At 36.6% G+C, this 13967-nt stretch overlaps 2 protein-coding genes across 2 annotated transcripts; both read right to left on the bottom strand.

Annotated features, from left to right (window-relative positions):
• Positions 1 to 11816: 11816 nt before the first annotated feature.
• On the bottom strand, positions 11817 to 12287 carry LOC133744172 (uncharacterized). Its single transcript, XM_062172318.1, has one exon. The coding sequence runs from the start codon at positions 12285 to 12287 to the stop codon at positions 11817 to 11819; it is 471 nt and encodes a 156-aa protein (XP_062028302.1).
• Positions 12288 to 12299: 12 nt separating this feature from the next.
• On the bottom strand, positions 12300 to 13459 carry LOC133742859 (uncharacterized). The gene is made up of 2 exons (XM_062170540.1): positions 13201 to 13459; positions 12300 to 12871 (listed from the first exon to the last, which is right to left on the bottom strand). Exons 1-2 carry the CDS (start codon positions 13457 to 13459, stop codon positions 12300 to 12302), a joined length of 831 nt encoding a protein of 276 aa, XP_062026524.1.
• Between the last annotated feature and the right edge of the window lie 508 nt (positions 13460 to 13967).

Below are 13967 nucleotides of genomic sequence, written 5' to 3'. Positions count from 1 at the left end.
CATGACCTCAACTTTAAGTCAAAACAATGGCAACACGTATGACAGCCATTAGCCAGTCATGTACTAGTTTAAGTAAGCGCTGGGCCGCTGGTTTACAAAATTTCCAATGGCGAAGATATGTCGTTTCTTTCAGAATCTTGCTCAATCGTCGCAGACGGCCAGTAACTGGAGGCATTGCTATCCCCTTTTCTGAGTGTTGAACCCACCGATTGGGACCGATTTCACCTAGAAAAAGAAAAAAGGGGGGACATATATTATAGAGATCTGATTAGGTGATTCTATTTTTAGAAAACACAAACCTAATGTTTGCCGAAAAATATAATTCTTAGGTTTTCTTATTAAGTTAAACAACAATAAAATTCTACACATCAATGGTAAGTTATGTCATGATGGTCACCCTTGACCTACAGTTTAGGTAGGTAAATTGGTTACATCTCAGATTTATACAAGATCTATAAACATGCCCAACAAAGACAGAATTTTGATGAACTCCATACCTTCCGGTGAATGATTGAGGCACAGAACCATAATCATAAATTAAGATATCCATCACAAAGGATATAACATTTTTTTTTGGATTAATTTCAGTTTACCCCCCTGAGGTTTAGGGGTGTCATCATTTCACCCCCCAAACTCTCAATTTCACTTTTTTACCTCCTGAACTTTTCAATTTCAATCAGTCGTGTCCAATTTCTCCTATTTCGTCCAAATTGGACGTTAACTCTGACCTTTCAGGGGTAAAATGGTAATTTCAAGATAAAAAAAATAAAAAAAATCTGTTTCTTCGTTTTTATTTATTTTATTTTTTTTTTATATATTTTGTCTTCAACCTATACACCACAAGGTATAATAGGTTTATAAAAACAAAAGAAAATACTCTAGGTGGTTGAAAGTCGCTCGCTGGTCTACGATATTTGTTATATATCTCCGATAAAGTGAAGAATTTTAGGATATATCCCCAATAAAGTGAAGAAATATCTGTAAAAAATAATTTTACACTTTATCTGTAAATAAATATCTGTAAAAAATGATTTTACACACTCGCTGGTCTACGATATTTGTGATATATCTCTGATAAAGTGAAAAATTTTAGGATATATCCCCAATAAAGTGAAGAAACATCTATAAAAAATAATTTTACACTTTATCTGTAAATAAATATCTGTAAAAAATGATTTTACACACTCGCTGGTCTACGATATTTGTGATATATCTCTGATAAAGTGAAGAATTTTAGGATATATCCCCAATAAAGTGAAGAAATATCTATAAAAAATAATTTTACACTTTATTTGTAAATAAATATCTGTAAAAAATGATTTTACACACTCGCTGGTCTACGATATTTGTGATATATCTCTGATAAAGTGAACAATTTTAGGATATATCCCCAATAAAGTGAAGAAATATCTATAAAAAATAATTTTATACTTTATCTGTAAATAAATATCTGTAAAAAATGATTTAAAACAGATATTTCTTCACTTTATTGGGGATATACAGATATTTATTTACAGATAAAGTGTAAAATTATTTTTTACAGATATTTCTTCACTTTATTGGGGATATATCCTAAAATTCTTCACTTTATCGGAGATATATACCAAATATCGTAGACCAGCGAGCGGCTTTTAACCACCTAGAGTATTTTTTTATTTTTATAAACCTATTATAACTTGTGGTGTATAGGTTGAAGACAAAATAAATTTTTTTTTTTTTTAAAAAAAAAAAAAACGAAAAAATAGCAAAAAAAAAAAAAAGAATTTTTTTATTTTTATTTTTAGTTTTTTTTTTTTGTCTTGAAATGACCATTTTACCCCTCAAAAGTCAGAGTTAACGTCCAATTTGGACGGAATAGGAGAAATTAGACACGACTGATTGAAATTGGAAAGTTCAGGGGGTAAAAAAGTAAAATTGAGAGTTTGGGGGGTGAAATGATGCCACCCCTAAACCTCAGGGGGGTAAACTGGAATTAATCTTTTTTTTTTTTTTTTATGGTACCTGCAAAACTACCAAACTATTGATATACATAGAACTAAAGCATGGAGCAGCTATATATATATATATATATATAAAGATTATGACTGTATTTGTATCTAGCAGCAAGGCAAGAAAATCAAAAGAAATCTAAACTCCAAAGTTTTTGCAGAGAACATGCCCCATCTATACCAGTTATATAACATATAAAACACCCTTCATATGAACTACATGCAAGGACTTATATAATGAAAATTTAAGGTGTGCACTACATATGGAACAGCACAAGATTTGCCTAACAAATTGAATGCAAGGACTTGGACATGGAAATTGAGTATGAATATGAAGGTATGCATTGTGCACCACTACATATGAATGAAATTCTGAAAAATGAAATAGAAACAAAATCAAAAGGTAATTTTGTTCAAAATCATTTCAAACAGTTACGAGAAACAAGATCATGATCTCTACTTGAAAATGCACAATTGTGGACTTGACAAGCTTTGTGTTGTAGTGGAAGTCATAGAACCTCTACCCCTTCTCCACTTGCAAGCGCTCCTGTAACATTCACAAGAGTTACTACACAAACAAAAGAAATCGATCCGGCTGAAAATTGAGGCACGCATAAGATCAAAAGGAATGAAGTCATGGTCTTGACGAGGCCGACCGAGGCTCTCATAGTTCTTATACTGCTTCAATCGTGCCCCATGGTACTTATCTCTGGTGAAATTAAGTCTCTCCTATAATATTCCCTATATGTCTTTTCCATTTCTAGCTTCCAAAGCCGAAGTATCAGTCTTCACCTTGCAATGTAACTCCCAAACATCACTAAGCTCAGCTCAATTTCTCAAAATCAAGTAAATTCTGTTCAAGAAAATTGAAGAGAACCAGTGAGGCGTTACCGAATCAAGGTAGTCTTCAAAGTCGTCGGAGTCGACCTCGAGGCTTCACCGGGGGTGGTTATCAGCAAAAGCGTCATTTTGTTCCTCAAACTCAACGACGTCACCGTAGTAGTCGTTCGCCACTTGAAGGAACCAACGTGGCCAAGATTCTTCCTGTATGGATACAATGGACTAAATAAGGGTCTCCGGTTTTGCGTAGTTGGCCATGGTGAGCCTTCTTGGCAAATGCAATAGCTTTTTGCACCTGACTTCACACACAATTAAACTCTTTTAGTGGAAGCAGGTCATCAAATTCAATTCTATCACAGAAAATGAAAATGGCCCCAAATAAAAATGGAAATGGCGGCAAAACCTTTGGATCACGTCTAAGGAATTTGTTATGTGCATTGGATCACCGTAGTCTTCAGAGTCGGGGCTGAAGGATAATCCTTGCTTTGATCATCAGTTGCCTCTGTTATTTCCCTCCCATAAACAATCTTCTCTTGAGCACCATGACTAGCTTTCTAGCTCCGTGGTCTTCATCTTGGGTGACATGATCAAAATTATCTTCATAGGTAATTTGGTTCAATCCTCCACCCATAGAAGTTGTCCATATCCATATCTTTCACCTCCACCACCTGTTCTGCTTCCACCATCTTCATCATCATCAGAACTATCCGGAGTTGTTGTACCACCACAGGCATCATCACTATCTGAATTATCTCCTAGGTTTTTAACAACTTCTTTAGATGATTCATATGATTGTACTTTATTTTTTTACACTCTTGTGCAAATCATAACCAATAGTCTGTTGAGGCCAATTCCAACATGGCTCCATCAAGTTTTTCTTTTGCTGAAATTGCTCCATCATGAATTCTCCTCACCCAGATTCATTTCGAGGGAATTTCTCCACACCTGAATTCCACTTCTCACTCGGATTTCCCTCGAAGAGAATATTCCTCACCCAAATTAGCTTTGAGGAGATTTCTCCTCACCCATATTCGTTTCGAAGATATCTCTCCTCACACAGATTTGCATTTAGGAAATTACTTCTCATCTAGATTCGCCTTGAGAGAATTTCTCCTCATCCAGATTCGCCTTGAGAGGATTTCGTTTCATCCAAATTTGCCTTCAGATGTTTCACTCCGAGGTATTTTTCTCAAACAGGTTAATTTGCCTCTTTATTAGGCCATCAACTAAATAGAAACTGTTGTTAAAATTTTATACCCCCATGTAATCCTCCATATTCCGTAATGTATGTTTCTCTATGAATAATTGAGTTTTTTTTTTCCATAAGATTTTACAGATATTTCTTCATTTTATTGGAACATATCCTAAATATCTTATATATCGAGGATATTTGACGATATCAAAGAAATTTCAGAAAAACGGTGGAAGATAAGAAATTTTCCCCCTATGATATATTAGTTCCTCCAAAAAGAGAGATATCGAGGGATATATTGTAAATAGCACAGATATTTCACACCAAGTTAATCAAAGTACCTCATCTGATGTTTCTTTAGTTGCCTTAAGTTTTGACTCTATCAGTTTAGGCACAGAGCGTAGTGCGACCTCAAATGAATCTCATGAAGGCAACAATCAATATGGCTATGATGCTTATGGATATAATCAATATAGAGAAGTACATAATCAGTCATCTAGTTGGATTCATCGTCATTATCCCCTTATAGAGGAAACAGTCGGGCAGCTCCAACGAGATCTGTAATTATCATGTTCATCGATCACTACAATTTGTATTATTAGGTCATATGTCTTGGTCCGATTATTGTACTTTTGTAGACCAGTGAGCGACTTTTCAACCACCTAAAGTCACTTTCTAGATGTAGATGATTGATATTTATATATATTTATATGTAAATCCAATAAATTAACTCTAAAAAAATTATATATTTTCCAGAATATCCCCACTATTTTTTTTTTCAAAGTTCTGATAGAAATGTTAAAACTCGATATTTTAATCCTTGAGCACAACACAACATTAAAGATATAGCCTTTATTTTCTTTGAAAATTGTTTATTATAACCGAAGTTTATGATGGGTTCACAAATAGAAAACATGCTAGTGTCTTGACTACGTTCTAATATGGTCAATGACCAAGACTACGGCAAAAGAAGGTTAACCTTGGCAATTACATATAAATTAATACCACTAAAAAAGTTGAATACTTTTCTGTTAAGCAACCACTCTAAATCCTTTCTTCCTTGAAATTTCCCCTTAGAATGCTCATTTGAGCCTATTATGTAGTAAAACATATATCTAGAACATTATATACTACATCCAGAACGATCGACACGCCACTGCATATATAAGAGCACATGCACCATTGTACTCATTGCCAAACCAGTTGGAGAGATGGAGTTTTGGTGATGCAATGGCAATTTATTGCCTGACTGATTTACCCTAGGCAAATGGGTGACTGATTCTTGCCCATCCAATTTTCGTGGGCTCCACATATTTGGTTGGCACCAATGGGCAATGGCAACCATTATATAACCGTCATTTAATTTCAGCTGTTGGATCTTCAATCCAACGGGTATAATTAAATAGCAATGATAATTTTTTTTTCTTCTGTTAAATTTAATTTTTCTATAAATAATCGTTCTTTCCCTTTAGCTGCTCACACTAAATGAAAATTGATCGATAATCTTATCAATTGTCATCCAATTTTTTTTTTTTTTATGATAACGATTTCTATGTTTGATATAGAATTTAATTTGTTAAAAAAATAATTTTTTAAATTAATATTGTATGATTAATCTTATTATTAATTAATTAATCAATCAAATTATATGTTTAACATTATTTGTGAATTAATTTTTTTTTTTAATCAACCAATCAATTCTCATTCAACTCAAGCCGTTTGGATACATATCTTTCCTTGTCAAACTTTATGGGCAAGTCTAGGACGTGGCATGTTAACACCACTTATTAGACAACCAGTGCTCACTTATTAAAAGCGGGCCTATGAACTATTGAAGAAAAAAAAATAGTAAATAAGCTAAGTCCACAAAAATGAAAAAACTTTAGTTTTCTCCAGCCTAGGGGTCTAGGAGGCTTTATAAGATAGGGTCCGTGACCATCAGCCCCAATTTTGGGCAATTTTAGCCCACTTACACCAGCAAAAGAAAACTGTTCCCACTAACCCAAACATGCATGAAAAAGACCATTTTACCCACTAACCCACCTAACTCATTAAGGCGGTTCCGTTTCCATTTTTAGTTTCAAAAAAATTTCGTCTCTTCATCTTGCTCTCGCTCTCGATTCTGGGTTTCCGAATCTCGCTCTCGATTCTCAGTTCCTCCACCAACTCTGCAATCTAGACCAACTCCGGCGGCGCTTCAACATTCTCCGGCGTCTGTATTGATAGAAAGTGAGTGAAAATCTCTTTTCCGTTTCATATTCTTTTCCTTTATGTGAGATTGAACTTGTTCGTAGCCTAGGTTTGGTTAATCGAGTGGGTAAATGACAAGAATAGGATTTTTCATGTTTCAAAATCTGAAAAATCTAGGGTTTCGGTTTCAAATCTGTTACAAATTCATGTTGTGGTGAAGTAGATATGTATTGGGGCCAAATACATGTCTATTGGGGGCCAATACATGTATATTGAATAATGGACATGTCTATTGTCACAATTGACATGTATATGCCCCCAATAGGCATGTATTTGGCCCCCAATAGGCATGTATTGCCCCCCAATAGGCATGTATTGGCCCACAACAAAAGCTTCTGTTGTGGGGAAGTAGATGTCTATTGGGGGCCAATACATGTCTATTGCCCCCCAATACATGTATATTGGGGGCCAATACATGTATATTGTCCCAATAGACATGTTTATTCGGACAATAGAAGCTTCTGTTCTGTGCAGTAGATGTCTATTGGGGACCAATACATGATTATTGCCCATAACAGAATCATCTACTGGGGGCCAATACATGCCTATTGGGGGGCAATAGATGTTTACTGAAGTTCAATAGTTGAGGTGTTAATCATTATTAATGATTTTTTATTTTTTTGTTTATGAACAGAATGGCAAGAACCAAGCGACCACAAGTCAGTTCCAGCTCTGAAGAAGATAAGGAAGAAACAAAACGGAAAACACTTCAGCAAAGGCTGATAGCATTAAAGAATAAGAAGAAATCTAGAAGAGAAGAAGAAACTTCTACTGAAGATGAAGAAACAGAAGAACAGGCGGAAACAGAAGAAGAAGTAGAAGAAGAAACAGATGAAGAAGTAGTAGAAGAAGAAGAAGGAGGAGGAGAAGGAGAAGAAGAAGAAGAACAACAACAACAACAAGAAGAAGAAGAAGAAGAAGATGATGATGATGATGATGATGACAGAGAAACGACACAAAGGTTCTATGTCCAGACAAGAAGTCAAAGGAGTAAGAAAAGACAACAGTCTGACTATGACATGGATGAACAGACAACGAAAAAGAAGATTAAAATGGAAAAGTCAAAGACAAAAGAGAAAAAGCCAAAGAAAGGGGGAAGGAAGAAGAAAGAAGATACAAAAGAAAATGCAAAGATCGAGTGCAGGCAATAGAAATGCACTCTAAGTGCTTAATTTCTGGAGATTGATTGACACATACAGAGACAAAATCCCAAAAGAGGCTTGGGATATTTTGAGTACTACTGTATTTTGGGGGATGATCCGGCCATTTTTCGAGAAGAAGCTCACTGAAACTCAGCTACACAAACATGAGGCCGACTTGGAGATTATATTGAAGTACTTTGATGTTAAAAAAGCCAAGTTTGTGTTTGGGGAGACAGAAATGGAAATAACATTGGAAGACATAAATGAATTGTTTGACCTGCCAACAACTGGTATTTAATGGGATCTAAGCAAGAAGGTGCTCAAGGAGGAACGGAAAGCATCTTCTATATTTGACGTCAATATGAGGAAAGAAACAGTAATCAAACCTGATCTGGAAAAGGCACTTGGCAAGGAGCTCAACAAGAAGAAGAAGGCTAATCCTAAGATAATTGCGGCACTGATTATCATGTACCTCTTCAACGCATTCCTCTTCAGCAGGACATCTACAACCTTAACATGGGACCTCATCAACGCTTGTGAAGACCTAGACAACATAAACAGCTTCAATTGGGCAAAGATGGTACTAGATTTTCTGATGGATGGGCTTCAGAAGTATCGAAAAGATCATCCGTCAACTCTTTCTGGCTGCCTCCTTCTCATATATGTAAGTACAATACATCATTTTCTTGAGTATTGGGGGGCAATAGATGTCTATTGCCCCCCAATACAGTATAATTGGGTGTCTGTTGTTCATTTACTAACAAAAATGGTTTATTTTACAATACTGGTTCTTGGAGAAGACAAAGATCAGAAACTGGATTCAAGGAATGGAGAATGAAAAACCGTGATTTGTGAGGTGGTCAATAAAGGAGCTGTTCAACCTGCAGAAGCTCCACCAGAATCCAGACTGGCCGGAGGAGTTAATAAGAGAAGGGTCGTGGTTGGAACATAACTTCGTCAAGTTATTGGGTATGGAAGAGGAGCAGGAAACACCAACTTTCACCAACTGGGTAAGTTAGCAGGTACATTGGAACTTTACAAATTGTCTATTGCGGGGCAGTAGACCTGTCTTGGCACACAAATACTAGGTTTATAATGTCTCTATTGGGGGGCAATAGATATCTATTGGACCCCAATACAGGTTTTGTAAAGTGTCTACTGCCTCCCAATAGACGTCTATTGCCCCCAATATTGGTAAAAAAAATTTTGACTTTTTTGTTTTGTTTTATTGGTTCCAGGTTCCACAAGCGAGTCAGGAAGAGAAAGAAGAGAACATTAGGGTTACTGGGAACATGAGAGTTCTCCTAAAGGAGATGAATACAGTGATTGAAGACGAAGGTGACAAAAAGAAAATGGAAGAGAAAATGAAGACTATCTTACAAGCAAATGAAAACTTGGCAAACCATATTAAGGTGCTTTGGGAAAATATTATGGTTGCTGATGACAAGATTTTGTCTATGGAGAAGAAAGTGACTGAAGTTATGCAAGAAAACAGAGCGCACAAAAACCACATTAGAGCTCTGAACAAATTGTTGGCAAAGGCAAATGGGAAGAAACCTGATGAGGAAAGTAGTGATCAGAGAGCTAATCAACTTCAGATGGTGCTGGCGTCAATGGAGCAAGAAGATGGAACGGGGTATGAATATGATAGAAGCCAAGCTGAATATCAACCTCAAACACCAGTCAACGAAGAACCAAGGGGAGGTGATCCAGTTAACGCAGTTCCTCTATCTTTCAAGAAATCAGAAGAGGAAATACTAAATGAGGAGGAGATACTAAATGCTGTAGAAGCACAAAAAATAGATATAATTGTCTCGACAATTCTCGAAGCAGCTAATTCGGCAGAAATGGCAGAACCAGAGAAGAAAGAAACTGCCACAAAGACAGAAGACATGAAAGAGAAGGAAAAGGTTGCCATGCATTCTATTGAGAGGAACGTGAAACAAAACAAGAGAAAGGCATCAACTAAGGACAAGGATGAGGATTTTGAGTATGACACTCCAGAGATCTTGAAGACTTACGGAAAGAAAAGAAAGACTGCTCCACAAGAACAGCCAAAGCAGAGAAAGAAAGCCGAACAGAAGCTGGCAACAAACCTGCAGAAAGGGAAACAAGTGCAGCAGCCAATTCAAATTAAAGATGTGAATTGCGAGAAGTACACTTGGAAAACCTTAAAGCCTGAACTCGCAAGACACTACCAACAATTCTTTGAGATGGTCGATGACAATTTGTAAGTGCATAGCATAACTATTAAAATTTGAATATTAATGGGTTATAGACATGTAATAACTACAAATTTTTTTGTTTGTGCAAATATACCTACTGGACAAGTAGAGATGGCATAATAGGGGTAACAAGGAGAGACATGAAGATTATCATCCAAGAGGAAGATGTGGATATTAGTGTAAGTTTTAAATTTTTGTTTTTTTTTTTTGTCCCCAATAGTCACCTATTGCCCCCCAATAGGCATATATTGGTCCCCAATATGTGACTATTGGGGGGCAATATAGGTGCTGAACTTCACATATATAATACTAACAAATTAAACGATTGCAGGTGATCAAGGCTTACACTGAAATATTACAGAATGAACTGAAAGAAAAGAAGACTCATATTGGATTGCTGGACATTGAAGCAGCGGTAAGTAATGAAACAAAAATAGCAGCGTGTCTATAACAATTGAATGATTTAATATGTGTCTATTTCCTGTACAGTACTACGCTATTCAACATGAAAAGAAACTGGCAGACTTCAAGAAAGAAGGAAAGAGCCTTTTGAAAGACGACTTCAAAGGCCATGAGATTGAAATAGAGTTATTTCTAATTGAACAACTGTGGAGTAACTTCAGCTACCCCAAGGTGCTTATCCTGATCCACCATTGCTACAGCCAGCACTACACACTGCTTATCATCGACAATGAGAAAAAACGCTTTGTTCACATGAACTCTATGCTGCCTCCAAAGAAGGAATGGACAAAAGATAACCACCACTACACCAACGCAAACTGGGTGGTAAGTAATAATATCAAAACAATGTGTTTATTTTTCAAAATGGTCAAATTTAGAATGTCTATTGATGCTTCATATATCTGTATCAAACAGGTAAAGCACATAAGGAGGTTCATCCGTGATGTGAACATGACAGCCAGAAAATTTGACACTGACAGCCAGGATCAAGACAACACAAGAGAAAAGTGTAAAGGTGAGGACGCTCAAGGAGAATTTATCACTGAGGTTGAAGAAATGACCGAAAGAGAGAAAGAGGTCAGAAGGTGGATCTTGGATAATCATATCGGCGAACAGGACTACGAGCTTGTAGAAGACTTCAACTGCCCTCAGCAGAAAACCTCATCGTAAGTGCTTCAAAATGCTTTAATATTTGTTTATGATGTGAAAAATGACAATTTAATTATTACATTTGTGCCAAGTTTTCAGTCTATTGGGGGGCAATAAGTACTTTGTTGTGGATCACTAAGTTTAATTCATGATTTACAGGGGGGACTGTGGGCCTTTTATGCTCTATTTCATGGAAAGCATAGTTCACGGAGTGGCACCGAACAAGAAGAAAGCCGATGACATGAGGAAAACAATTCTTGAGAGGTTTGCAATGGAGGAATGTGGTTGGAGTGTTGAAAGATACCATCAAGAAGCTGCACTTACTGTAGGAAACGCACAAAGCTAGAAAATGTAGATTTTATGCACTTAGTTCCAGTTGAACTTATTTTGATTTGGAATATTAATACTACTTTGGGATGATTTGAAAGCTTTTCAATATATTTTCTGTTAAGTTGAAAGAATTTGTTTCCAGTTTCTACTGTTTAGCATATCACACAGGTCAATATTTAAAATACAGGCCCATATTACATACCTGTGCATTTAGTCCTCAGAAATCAGGTTCTATTGGGGGGCAATAGACATCTATTGGCCCCCAATAAAACTTGTATAGAGGGCCAGAAATAAAATAGTAGGACATCAAACTACATTGCAAATATGCAAGTGTAAAAATTCCACACTTGTTGAACTTCAAGCCTCCAAAACTCAGGTTCTATTGGGGGCCAATAGATGTCTATTGCCCCCCAATAGACGTTTGTAGGGTCAGTTAGCTTTCACAACCCATTGGAAAAACTTGCAACTCAGAAACAGACATGCTAAAATGAAATAAGAAAAAGTTAAAATGAAATAAAAATGGATAGAACAAGCAGAAAAAATCTCAATACAAGTTCTTGAAAAACTTAATCAATTTATCAGTTAGCAATAAAATTGAAGGACCAATCAATGTCAATAATCTTTGACAGCAAAAAATGTTAAACTGACCCTGGATAAAATCATTTATTGCCCCCCAGTAGCCTATTACTGCCCCCCAATACAACCAGTCAGAATGCTAAATCAATTGACAAATTTACATTCAAATAGGTTCAGTGCAGGTCTTCTTGTTATGCTGTCCCATTTTGCCACATCGGCTGCAACGAATGAGCTTCTTTTCACACTCTCCTCTAGACTTGAACCTCTTGAGCCTAGGCCTCCCAGGAGGCCTCTTTGCATTTGGAGGAAGTATGAAGCCACTGCTAGCAGATTTCGAAGAAGCCATATCAACGTTGGAAATTGGATAAATTGGAAAATCATAGCACTTCTGGCAATAATCAACATGAAAATGCTTATCTATAAAAGCATAAACATCCAATGAGGCAGCTTGAATTGCAGCAAGACCATGGCAGCAAGGAAAGTAGTTAATCTCCCATTTTTTACACGAACAAGAAAGAGTTCCAAGGTCCACAACATAAGAATACTTTGATCTCACTTCATAAATATTTGTATGGGAGTAATGAACATTGAAACGGCAAGCTTTCTGCATACCTTCTTTCAAACGACCCTCCATAACAGGAGTAAGTCACGAGGTCCAAAGTTGAGCCTCGTCTCTCCTCTCACCCATCATCTGCATGACCCTAATCCGAGTCTGATCAAGCATAGTGTATACTGGCATGTCACGCTCAACAGCAAACCAAGCATTAAAAGATTCAGCTACACTATTAGCCATAATTCCATAACGGCATCCAAGGAAAAATGCGCGGCACCAATTTTGAAGAGGCAAATCAGCAAGAAATGAATCTATAATATCAGCACCACTAACTTCTCTCAACTCTCTTAAATGAAAACGATATTCCTTTTCAGTGCACGAATATGCCAACTCAAAAAACTTCTTTTTAACATCATCTTTCAAAACAGAAGACCCTTTACCGTTGTATTTAGTCATAAGGTTATGCACCAAGTGCTTGTAAAAGAAAATATGAGGATTACCAGGAAATATCTTGTCGAAAGCACTCAACAGTCCAACACCACGATCACTAATAAACGTAATTAATCTACCTTGAGGTTCCAGCAAGCTCTTCAAGTGTTGGAAGAAAAAGGACCAATTAGCATCAGTCTCAGAATCACAGACACACATTGCAAGAGGAAAGAAACCTGCAAACAGAAAAAAAAAGTAAGTCTATTGGGGGCCAATACATGTCTATTGGGAGGCAATACTTGATAGCAGCGTGCCGCTGCACCGCCAACGGGAGCGTACCGCTCCACATTTTCAACAAAAAAAAGAATCAAAAAACAATAATAAACATAAAAAAAATAGAAAGGGGAAAGAAATCATAAGAAAATAAACGTGTATTGGGGGGCAATATATGTCTATTGGGGGCCAATACATGATTGCAGCGTGCCGCTGCACCGCCAACGGGAGCGTGCCGCTCCACATTTTCAACAAACATACAAATAAAAGATCTTAGAAATGAGAAAAGTACCATGATTTCCATTCTTTCCAGTTGCACAAAGTATCTGCCCCTTGTAGACACTCTTCCCAAAAGTCCCATCGACAAACAAGACGGGAAGACAGAATTCAAAGCCTTTAACACAGCCTGCATAAGCTAGGAAAAGCCTCTGAAACCGATTGCTTGATGGATCAACTTCCAAAACAAACGAAGATCCCGAGTTAGTCTCAAATACAGCATCCCTATACCATGTTAACTTGTTAAACGAATCAGTCTCAGAACCATAAATCATTTCTCTAGCCTTCTGCTTTGCTTTCCAAGCAACCTTGTACGATATATCAACACCGTAATGTCAACACAATCCAACTTGTAAATCTTGGCACCGCTAAACAGCATCTGGAAATCGTCATCATTGCGAAGAAAAAAAATAGAACATCCAGGAAGAGAATAATGAAGCTCAATACCATTAGTTGCAGAAAAACTGAACCGTTCACAAATGTATTCAAACAAATGAGCATAGCTCATATATTGATTAATACAAGACATAAAACTTTGTCCAGTATGAGTGCACTTAACAGCCAAAGAACCATCCATATTCCTGTATAAAAAACAAAAAACAAAACAAAATCAAACCACTATTGGGCCCCAATAGACACATATTGCCTCCCAATAGAGGAGTCTGGAACACCAAAATAACTTCACAGAACAGAAAAAAGTTACTATAAACAACTATTTCTGAGCTTCATTACAAACTAAGCGTATCAAAAAAGAAAAAAAGCAGCTCTGTAAACCATCTATTG

Source organism: Rosa rugosa, chromosome 4 (genome assembly GCF_958449725.1).
Source record: "Rosa rugosa chromosome 4, drRosRugo1.1, whole genome shotgun sequence".
NCBI lineage: Eukaryota > Viridiplantae > Streptophyta > Magnoliopsida > Rosales > Rosaceae > Rosa > Rosa rugosa.
The sequence above is the reverse complement of the archived record's forward strand: the minus strand, read 5'-3'. Positions and strand labels throughout refer to the sequence as shown.

What these genes read in the sequence shown, in the direction of transcription:
- LOC133744172 (XM_062172318.1), bottom strand. Translation starts at nt 12,287, where the DNA reads ATGGAGGGTCGTTTGAAAGAAGGTATGCAGAAAGCTTGCCGTTTCAAT.
- LOC133742859 (XM_062170540.1), bottom strand. Translation starts at nt 13,459, where the DNA reads ATGATTTATGGTTCTGAGACTGATTCGTTTAACAAGTTAACATGGTAT. An exon ending in TGGAAAGAATGGAAATCATG is followed by an intron (nt 12,872 to 13,200) that starts GTACTTTTCTCA and finishes TTCTGTTTGCAG; the next exon opens with GTTTCTTTCCTCTTGCAATG.